The 11,410-nt window shown below is 43.8% G+C and overlaps 1 protein-coding gene, 1 long non-coding RNA gene and 1 other non-coding gene across 3 annotated transcripts in view; 1 reads left to right on the plus strand and 2 right to left on the minus strand.

The window, feature by feature from the left end:
• The window catches only part of GYG1 (glycogenin 1), a 38,378-nt gene extending 37,500 nt beyond the window's left edge, over nucleotides 1-878 (minus strand). The window contains exon 1 of the mRNA XM_015092612.4: nucleotides 672-878. Coding sequence (XP_014948098.2) covers nucleotides 672-852 — 181 coding nt within the window. The 5' untranslated portion in view covers nucleotides 853-878. The remainder of the gene's footprint in view (nucleotides 1-671) is intronic.
• On the plus strand, nucleotides 830-11,034 carry LOC132657353 (uncharacterized). Its single transcript, XR_009595362.1, has 3 exons — nucleotides 830-1,485; nucleotides 4,133-4,311; nucleotides 9,951-11,034. It is a non-coding gene; the product is annotated as an uncharacterized LOC132657353 (long non-coding RNA).
• Nucleotides 5,724-5,795, minus strand: TRNAC-ACA (transfer RNA cysteine (anticodon ACA)). The gene has a single exon. It is a non-coding gene; the product is annotated as a tRNA-Cys (tRNA).
• Nucleotides 11,035-11,410: the final 376 nt, after the last annotated feature.

Raw genomic sequence — 11,410 nt, forward strand, 5'->3', positions numbered from 1 at the left:
CACTATTAGACTCAACAGCACGGTCTGCGGTCCTCGGGGGCAGACTCGCCGAGTGGCCCGGACACCCTGCAACAAGTGGGCCGGCGCCTTTCCACCACGCGGGTCCCGCTTCCCGGGGGCGCTCGCCGGGCTCGTGCCTACCGCAACCCAGCCCCAAAGGCCTAAAAATAGGCTCGGCGAGGCGGCCAGCGCCGGGACTGACGGCCGAGGAGCCGGGCCGGGGCCGCCGGCGTGCCCGCCTCGCAGCCGCCCCTTTCCAGAGGCTCCAGCCGGCGGGCTGTAGGGGCGGCGCCCCGCGACCCCGCCGCGCTCCGGGCTTCGGGCCGGGCGCCCCCGAGGAGCCGGCTCCCCGCCCCTACGCAGCCCGCCGCAGCTGCTCCGCCCGCCCTTCACGGTGCGCGCAGGAGGAAGGGCAAGGAGACGGAAGCAGGAACGGGGGCTTCGGCGGAGGGCCCAGGCGCTGCCCGGCGGGGGCCCCTCGGCTGCGCTCCGGGTCGGGACGGCCGCTCGGGCCCCCGGGGCGGCGGGGCAGCGGCTGACGCAGGAAGCGGCACGCCCGGCTGCGGCCAGCCTGCAACTTCGCGGCGGTCTTCGTCCTGCCGGGAGCTCCCCCGGGGCGGAGGGCCGGGTGTGGGGGGAGAAGCGCTGCGGCAGCGGCGAGCGGCGCGTACCTGTCATGGTGCAGCCGGGGGCGCGGGCGGCCGCCGCAGCCGCAAGTTCGTGACTCGGAGACGCCGGGCGCGGGGAGCGAGCGCGGCCGGCGAGGAGGCGCGGCGGGAGACGAGCGTCCGCCCGGAGCGCTCTTATAGCGGCCGTCACGTGGCCGCGCACGCTCCCCGCGCTCGCCGGCATCCTCGCGGGGAGGCGGCCCCGGGACTGCGGGACCCCGGTCCTCACCCAGCCTTTCCGCTCCGCGTCCACCTCCCGCGGCCGCTCTAGTCCTGGTCCGGCTCCCGCGGGGCACCTGCCTGAGACCGTGTGCTGGGGATTTGGAGGGGGACTTTAGCGGCAGAGTGTGGCATCCCAGGGACAAACTCCCAAAGAAGCCAAGGATTAGGGAACTTTACAAAACAAAAACCCCAGATCACTCCAGTTAGAATAATTCATCTGAATTGCTTGTGTGAAACAAAGTTTAACTGCACTTTCTTCACCTGGAATTCCAAATCACCCTCCGGAAGCATTTCTCAGTGTTCTCACAGCGGTTTTGTGGCCTTAACCTAAAACCAATAAATTTTCAGTACGTTGGATTCTCGAAGTCCTCTGAACCAATTAGATATTTCAGTGTTTCATTGAATTGTCAAACGTTAACTCAATGCAGTAGGTTCTATAATCTTTACAGATGAAGAAGCTGAGTCACAGAAAAGTCACTTGACTATGGTCGTATCATGTAAGTGGAGAAAGCAGGGTTTGAACCATGGCAGTTTTGTTACTGAACTGACCTTGCAAGCAAGACCGTGACACCTCTGGTACACTGGTGCCCAAAAGGTTAGTAAACTATGCTAACTGTGGTTGGGTAATACAGTCTTTTAGGATAACCTGTTTTACAAATCATGAAAAGATGAGTTTGTCATTTTTCTGGGAAGTTGAGAAATAGTTCTCTAATGTGATCATACCCTTCTCTCCCCATCTCTTCCATCCAGTCACACAGGAAAGCAGCAGCTAGTATTGATACAATTCTCTGCAAACAATGCTGCTGCTGCTAAGTCGCTTCAGTCGTGTCCGACTCTGTGCGACCCCATAGACGGCAGCCCACCAGGCTCCCCTGTCCCTGGGATTCTCCAGGCAAGAACAGTGGAGCGGGTTGCCATTTCCTTCTCCAGTGCATGAAAGTGAAAAGTGAAAGTGAAGTTGCTCAGTCATGTCTGACTCTTAGCAACCCTATGGACTGCAGCCTACCAGGCTCCTCCATCCATGGGATTTTCCAGGCAAGAGTACTGGTGGAGTGGGGTGCCATTGCCTTCTCTGCTGCAAACAATAGTTGCTCAGTATCTGCTAAATGGAAACCAAACGGGAAGTTGACAACATCAGTTGAGACAACCAAACAGATGCTTTAGAATAGGTGATTTATTTGTAAAGGTGGTATTGCTATTCTCAAACCAACTCTCTGCAGCCCTGTAGGCTGTAGCCCATCAGGCTTCTCTGACCATGGAATTTTCCAAGCAAGAATACTGGAGCAGGTTGCCATTTCCTACACCGGGGGAATCTCCCTGACACAGTATTCGAACCCCAGTCTCTGGTGTCTCCTGCATTGGCAGATCCTTTACCATTAGTACCACCTGGGAAGCCCAAACTAATTATATCACTGTTTATTCAAGTGTAGGCCTGGACCTACATCAGAATCACTTGGGGACACTTGTTAAAAAGGCAGATTTTTGGTTCTAAGCCCAGACCCCTGATTCAGAATCTTAATAATAGAACCCAGGAATCAGCATTTTAAATGTCATCTCTGGGAGACTCTTGAATCCTTTCCCCTATCCTGACCATAGCAATTGACACCACTCATTCACTTCGGAAAACCGCCTGATTACTTGGCATTCTAAACTTTCTTTGAAGGAAGTGGAAATGAGGGGAGAAGGTGCAGTAAGTGGATTACCACTTACTCAAAGCCTACAAGTTTAGAAGAGTTGGAGCTCTTTAAGGACGATAAGACTTCCCAGGTGGTGCTAGTTGTAAAGAACCCTCCTGCCAATGCAGGAGATAAAAGAGACGAGGATTCAATCCCTGGGTCAGGAAGATCCCCTAGAGGAGGAAATGGCAATCCATTCCAGTATTCTTACCTGGAGAATCCCATGGACAGAGGAGCCTGGTGGGCTACTGTCCATAGGATCCCAAAGACTTGGACATAACTGAAGCAACTTAGCAAGCACGCAAGGAAGATAAAAGGCTATAGCTGAGTTGCACCTACCTGAAGAGAGGAAAGGGGCGCTAGTGGTAAAGAACCCGCCAGCCAAGCAGGACATTAAGAGACTCAGGTTCAATCCCTGGGCCAGGAAGATCCCTTGAAGGAGGAATTGGCAACCCACTCCAGTATTCTTGCTTGGAATAGCCCATGGACAGAGGAGCCTCGCACCCTACAGTCCATGGTGTTGCCAAGAGTTGGACACGACTGAAATAACAGCACACATATGCACCCGGAAAGGGAAAACAGAGTGGTGCTTTCAGGTTTGAATTGCTCTTTTCCATACTGATAGGTGGAGTCGAGAGAGTGAGGTTTTCCTCTTTCACCCAGGAACCCTCCTACCCTTATGACACTCAACCACCTGCTGCTTGAAGTCTAAGTATTCATACTGGGCTCCCACATGGTGTGGTTTTAGGGCCAGGAGGGCAAAGCCTAGAGGAAGAGCTGTGGACAACTAGAACTGGCAGGCTTTCTTTAGGAACAGCTCCTCTCTGCTCCACACTCCCCCCCACCCCCACCAACCCTCGGTGTTTCAGTAAAAGCAGTCACCATAGCCTCCTTTCCTGTGTTTCATATGAGAAAAACATTTACATGAAACAGAGTCACAGAAACAGAGACTTTGCAGCTTTTACCACATTGAGTCAAATAGGGGCGTTTTGAGGTTGCTACAATCTATTTTTGCATGTTCTCTTAATTGAGATTACTAATAGTGACCCACTGACCAGTTTTCCTGAGGCTATTCCACATTGAGCTTCATGAATTATGAGATCAAAGTGTCTCAAATTTTAATGTGACCACAAATTGCCTGGGGGTTTTGTTGAATGCAGATTCTGACTCAGTGGTTTGGGGTGGATCTCTCAGGTGATGTCCCAGGCTGTGGACCAAGTAGGTATTCAAACATTCTGGTTTATAAGACTTTGCAGGTAGTAGATAGATATTACCTGCAAATACTACCTTAATACATGTACCGAGACAGATGTTTGAGACTTTCATTTGTTTATTGTTTTTCTGTGAAATTAAAACTTGTAGAATTTCTGATTCCTAAAAAAAGATTTAAGGTTAAAAAAAAAATCTATATTCTGCAAGAGTACCCAGAACTATTAACCATTTAAACTTTTGCTAAATCCATATACTCAGTATGGTTGGTCCAAATTAATTTTTAGTTGGCCTTGGAATGCATTATGTAATTTTTTTTGGCAGGATGCTTACCTTCCTGATTATGTTTTGTTTAAGATAATGCCAAAATCAGTTTGCATTCCCTTGAGCACACATGCTAATTGATGGTGGGAACAACTGACCTGGAAATATAATCAAGAGCAAAGGGCAATGTGCTGTCCTAAGACACAAAAAGTTCCCACAGACAGTCCATGGAATAGATATACTGCATCTGGCCAAACACAGGAACTAACTAGGTAAGTGACAGCCTAAAAGTTTTCCCTTAATTGATAATACATAAAATCCATACCTGGAATTGTTGCCAGTGACCACAACACTGTTCATATCTAACTGGAAGCTTAGTTTCAACATATATTATTCTTGGAGGCCCAAAGGAGTCCATTCTTTACTCAAGAGTTGGAGTTCCAACTCCACAAGTTGCAAGAGCTTGGTGACCAGCTACATGACATTGTTCAATTGCCAAGTCATGTCCGACTCTGTGACCCCATGGATTGCAGCATACCAGGCTTCCCTGTCCTTCACCATCTCCTATAGTTTGCCCAGATTTTCTGTCCATTGAATCAGTGATGTCATCCAACCATCTCATCCTCTGTCACCCTCTTCCTTCAATCTTTTCCAGCATCAAGTTATTTTCTAATGAGTGAGCTGTTCACATCAGGTGGCCAAAATATTGGAGCTTCACAATCAGTCCTTCCGTTGAATATTCAGGGTCAATTTCCTTTAAGATTGATTGGTTTGATCTCCTTGCTATCCAAGGGACTCAGTCTTCTCCAGGACCACAGTTCAAAAGCATCAATTCTTGGTTCTCAGCCTTCTTTTTGGTCCAGCTCTTACATCTGTACATGACTGCTGGAAAGACCATAGCTTTGATTATATGGACTTTTGTCGGCAAAGTGATGTCTTCACTTTTTAGCACACTTTCTAGGTTTGTCATAGCTTTCCTGCCAAGAAGCAACTGTCTTCAGATTTCATGGCTGCAGTCACCCCACAGTGATTTTGGAGCCCTAGGAAAGGAAATCTGTCACTACTTCCTCCATTTCCCCTTAAAAATATTGAGTTTTAAGCTGATTTTTTCACTCTCCTCTCTTACCCTCATCAAGAGGCTCTTTAGTTCCTCTTTGCTTTTGCCATTAAAGTAGTATCATTATATCTTTATGGAGATATACTTCACATACTGTGAAATCTAGCTATTTAAAGTAAACAATTAGGGGCTTCCCTGGCATTTGGTGGTTATGACTGTAGGTGGCATGGGTTACATCCCTGGTTGGGAACTAAGATCCCATGTGCCATGAGGTGTGACCGAAAAAAAAAAAAAAAGAACACAATTAGTTTTTAGTATAGTCACAGAGTTGTATAAACATCACCACAATTTAAGTACAGAATATTTTCATCACCCCAAGGAAACCTATAACCACTTGCAATCATTCCTCTTTCTTTCCCCTTTCCTCAGCACTCAGTCAACGACTACTAATCTACCTTCTGTCTCTATAGACTTGTCTGTAGAGATTTGCCTGAAGTGAAGTGAAGTCACTCAGTTGTGTCCAGCTCTTTGCGACCCCATGGACTGTAGCCTACCAGGCCTCTCCATCCATGGGATTCTGCAGGCAAGAATACTAGAGTGGGTTGCCATTTCCTTCTCCAGAAGATCTTCCCTACCCAGGGATTGAACCTGGGTCTCCCGCATTGTAGGCAGACGCTTTACCATCTGAGCCACCAGGGAAGTCAGAGATTTGCCTATGTGTAGTCTTTTATAACTGGCTTCTTCACTTAGCAAAATGTTTTTGTGATTCTTCAGTCTTATGGCATGCATTATTAGTACTTCATTCCTTTTCATTGCCAAATAATATTTCATTATATGGATATACCAGTGTTAGTTATTCATATAATGGATAAACATGTTGATGGGCATTTCAGTAATTTCTGTTTTTTAGCTATATGGGTAATGCTCCTACGAACATTTATTTCCCAGCTTTTGTGTGAATATATGTTTTTCTTTCTCCTGGATATATACCAAGAGTAGAATTGCTAGATCAGTTAGTAACTCTGTGTTTAACATTTCAAGAACTGCTAGACTTTTCCAAAGTATAGGTAGGTATCATTTTGCCTTCCCACTAGTAGGAGAGTTCTAATTTCTTTACTTTTCAGCCAATACTGGTTTTTTATTTATTTTTTTTATTATGGCTATTCTGATGGGTTTGGAGTGGTATTGTCCATTTGAGTATCTTCTTTGGAGAAATGTCCATTCAAACCCTTTACCCATCCTTTAATGGAGTTGGTTTTTTTTATTTTTGAGTTGTAAGTTACTGTTTTTGTTTAGTTACTAAATCACATCTGACTCTTTTTTGACCCTGTGGACTGTAGCCCCCCAGGCTCCTCTGTCCAAGGGTTTTCCCAGGCAAGAATACTGGAGTTAGTTGCTGTTTACTTCTCCAGGGGATCTTCCGGACCCAGGGATCGAACCTGAGCCTCCTGAATTCGCAGGCAGATTCTTTACTACTTAGCCACCAGGGAAACCCTTTTGAGTTGTAAGAGTTCTTTGTAAGATAGGAGTTTGGGATTAACTTATACCTACTGTGAAAGTCACTCAGTCGTGTCCGACTCTGCAACCCCATGCACTGTACAGTCCATGGAATTCTCCAGGCCAGAATACTGGTGTGGGTAGCCTTTCCCTTCTCCAGGGGATCTTCCCAACCCAGGGATCAAACGCAGGTCTCCCACTTGCAGGAGGATTCTTTACCAGCTGAGCTACCAGGGAAGCCCAACTTATACATACTACTGTATATAAAATAGGTAAACAACAGGAGCTACTGTATAGCACAGGGAACTATACTGAATGCTTTACAATTATCTATAGTGGAAAAGAATCTGAAAAGGAAACTGAATCACACATATGTATATACATGTATACTATATATATATATATATATATATAACTGGATCACTTTGCTCTACACTGGAAACTAACAGTATTGTAAACTAATTATATTTCAATTAAAAAATCTGGGAAAAAAGAGGTCTTTACTAGATACAAGTCCTTTTCAGATATATATTACATGTATATAATTTGCAAATATATCCTCCCATTCTATGGGTTGACTTTTCTTGCTAGTATATTTTGTAGCAAATAGTTTTACATTTCTACATAATCAAATTTATTTATTTTTCTTTTTTGTTTTTGCTTTTGGTGTCATATCTAAGAAACCATTGCCTAATCCAAAGTCATGAAGATTTACCCCTAAGTTTTCTTTTAAGAGTTTTATAGTTTTAATTCTTAGGTCTGAGTTATTTTTTGTGTGTGATCTTAAGTAGAGGTCCAACTTCTTTCTTCTGTGTGTGAACATTGAGTTGGCCCAGCACCATCTGTGGAAAATACTATTGTTTCTCTTTTGAGTTGTCTCGGCACCTTTTGAAAATCAGTTTAATTTAGCTCAGTCGCTCAGTCATGTCCAACTCTTTGCGACCCCATGAATTGTAGCATGCCAGGCCTCCTTGTCCGTACCAACTCCCGGAGTTCACTCAAACTCATGTCCATCGAGTTGGTGATGCCATCCAGCCATCTCATCCTCTGTTGTCCCCTTCTCCTTCTGCCCCCAATCCCTCCCAGCATCAGAGTCTTTTCCAATGAGTCAACTCTTTGCATGAGGTGGCCAAAGTACTGGAATTTCAGCTTTAGCATCATTCCTCCCAAAGAACACCCAGGGCTGATCTCCTTTAGAATGGACTGGTTAGATCTCCTTGCAGTCCAAGGGACTCTCAAGCGTCTTCTTCAACACCACAGTTCAAAAGCATGAATTCTTCGGTGCTCAGCCTTCTTCACAGTTCAACTCTCACATCCATACGTGACCACTGGAAAAACCATAGCCTTGATTAGATGGACTTTGTTGGCAAGTAATGTCTCTGCTTTTCAATATGCTATCTAGGTTGGTCATAACTTTCCTTCCAAGGAGTAAGTGTCGTTATAATTTCATGGCTGCAGTTACCATCTGTAGTGATTTTGGAGCCCCAAAAAATAACGTCTGACACTGTTTCTACTGTTTCCCCATCTATTTCCCATGAAGTGATGGGACAGGATGCCATGATTTGACTGTAAGTGTGAGAGTTCTATTTCTGGACTCAGTTCGGTTCCATTGACATATATGTCTATCCTAATGCTAGTTCCATGGTTTCTTGATTTCTGCAGCTTTGTAGTACATTTAGAATTGGGAAGGGTGAGTTCTCTGTTTTTATTCTGTTTTCAGATTGTTTTGGTTGTTCTGAAATCTTTGCATTTTCATATAAATTTTAGGATCAATTTATTAATTTCTACAGTAAAGGAAGCTGGAATATTGATAAGCTTGCATTGAATTTGTGGCTCAATTTGGGGAGTATTGACAACAATTAAGCCTTCTGATCTATGAACGTAGGATGTCTTTTCATTTACTTAAATCTTTAATTTCTTTCAGCAATGCTTACTATTCTATTGCCTTTTAAAACATATAACAAAACTCAAATAGTTCAGGCTCATTAGCTATATAAATCCCACAGTCATGGCAGCTGATTTTCATATCTGCTAGATACTCTAAATTGATATTCCTGGCTAAAATCTGATTATTATTTAACTTCATACATGTCCTAATATCTTGGCCCATCACAGGACAACCTTGACAAAACTTCAGTTTGGCTTTATTGTTAGTAATGACTGACACATACTTGATGCTAAGCTTCTTATACATATTAAATCATTTAATCTTCCCAGCAATCTGATGAGGTAGTCTCTACTCCCTACTTTAGAGGTGAGGCACAGAGCTTGCCCAACATTTTGCAGCTAGTAATTCGTACAGCTAGGATTTGAACCAGGTGGCTTGCCTCTCCAGTCTGTGTACTAATCTCTGTCTGGCAATGTGTGTAGGTGTGTGCTACTGAAAAACATATGTGTACGGTGAAAAGTAAGTCTTGCCTGCTACCTTCCCCCTGCCCCAGCTACCATGTTCCCCTCCTAGAATGGCATTATCTTCTCAACTTTCCCCATAGTTTTAAGGATGTCACAAAAAAACTCACTGTTGTGACTTTTCCTATGTTGTTGTTCAGTTGCTTAGTCACGTCTGACTCTTTGCAACCCCGTGGACTGCAGCACATTTCCCTGACGTTCACCATCTCCTGGAGCTTGCTCAAACTCATGTCCGTTAAGTCAATGATCCCATCCAAATATCTCATCCTCTGTTGTCCGCTATTCTTCCTTTCCTCAATCTTTCCCAGCTCAGGGTCTTTTCCAGTGAGTTGACTCTTCACATCAGGTGGCCAAAGTATTGGAGCTTCAGCTTCAGCATCAGTCCTTCCGATGAATATTCAGGGTTGATTTCCCGTAGGATTGACTGGTTTGAGCTCCTTGCTGTTCAAGGGACTCTCAAAAATCTTCTCCAACACCACAGTTCAAAAGCATCAATTCTATGGATTCTATTTTTTTTTAATTTTATTTATTTTTGATGCTACACATGGGCTTTCTCTAGTTGCAGTGCGCAGGCCTCTCACTGCTGTGACTTCATCTGGTTTCTAATCATGGGCCCTAGGGCACACGTGCTCAATAGTTGCTGCATGTGGGCTTTGATGTCCTGAGGCATGTAGGATCTTAGTTCCCAGACCAGGGATCAAACCTGCGACCCCTGCTTTGGAAGGCAGATTATTAATATTAACCACTGGACCACCAGCGTTAATAGGTCCCTCCTATGGGCTCTTGTAGATGTTTCTTGGTGTCACAGAATTTCCTTTCAGAGGCTCCATGGGAAAATTTTTATCTTGATCTTCATATCAGAAAGAGTGTTGTATGCCTTAATACTTAGTTTTTTTCATTATCTAATAGACATTTTGAGTTATATTAATTCTTTTTTTCTTTTTTTAGGCCACTGGCTGCAGTCCATGGGGTCGCTAGGAGTCGAACACAACTGAGCGACTTCACTTTCACTTTTCACTTTCATGCATTGGAGATGGAAATGGCAACCCACTCCAGTGTTCTTGCCTGGAGAATCCCAGGGACGGAGGAGCCTGGTGGGCTGCCGTCTATGGGGTTGCAGAGTCGGACACGAGTGAAGTGACTTGGCAGCAGCAGCAGCAAAAGGCTTAGAGCAAAATTTGTAACTTTCCATTAGTTACTTGGCTCTTCACCCTGCATTTATTTATGCTTTAACCTTTTTTCTCCATTATTACCCAGCCTGATTTATTTCTGAAGTTGCTGAGATCCTTTGGAAGTGGGGAAAGAATGTGGAATTAATTAGTGAATAAAGTGATCAGAGTTTTCTAGTGGGAGTAGAGAAGGGAAGAGGACATTTCAGCTCAGTTTGGGTGACTGGAGTTTTTTGCAGTGATCTGTCAGTAAAATGAAAATTTCATACACAGACTTAACTGATCCAGACATGGGAATAACCTGTAATTAGTTTAAAATCTTAAAAAGACACAGTAATGGCTTGATTTGTCAGCCTTAGTTTTATTATCTATTCTAACCAGTAATATAATAACAACATGATAATGGTCAAAAGGGAGGGATAAGGTTGTCCAGTTTCTCAAATATATTTCAAATATTTTTCACCTTTCAACTTCTAGTTATCATATTTATGATCTTTTAGTTGATGGATTGTCATTTAAATTAGCTAATTATCAGGCTGAAATTAGGAGAATCTCTTTGGCGGTTACCTTTTCTTTAAAGTGCTTTATGATGGCATAATTTACATACAGTTGTTTCACTTTTAAAAAAGATAGAATTCAATGAGTTTTAACAAATATACGATCATATAACTATCACCACAATTGTCTCCAAAACTTTCTCATTGTATCTTGTGGTCAATTCCATTCTCCTCCCCTGCCAAATACAGCTCTGATTTCCATCTGTATAGATTTACTTTTTCTAGAATTTCATAGAAATGCAATCATACAGTATGTAGGCTCTTGTGTCTGGCTTCTTTTACTTAGCATGATGCTTTTGAGATTTATTCATGTGGTTGAATATCAGTGATTCATTCCTTGCTATTGCTGAGTAGGATTCTTTGGCGTGCATATACCACAATGTAATTATTCAGCCGGTGGACATTGGAGCTACTTCTACTTGGGTTTTATGAATAAAGCTGCCAGGAATATTCAAAGGAGTGGGATTACTGGGTTGTATAGTATGGTATATTTAATTTTATAAAGAAACATTTAACTTTATAGGAATGGCAGTTAACTTTCAAAGGTCACTGCCAAATTTAAATACTACTATCATGAAGAACAGAAGTTATTGTTTTTATACAAATCAGGTATGTCTTAAGATGATCATATGTCCATTCATAGTTCACTGAGAGAAAAGGGGACATAAATCCCCATGTGTAT

The sequence above is a fragment of the Ovis aries genome, chromosome 1, assembly GCF_016772045.2.
Source record: "Ovis aries strain OAR_USU_Benz2616 breed Rambouillet chromosome 1, ARS-UI_Ramb_v3.0, whole genome shotgun sequence".
NCBI classification, from domain to species: Eukaryota; Metazoa; Chordata; class Mammalia; order Artiodactyla; family Bovidae; genus Ovis; species Ovis aries.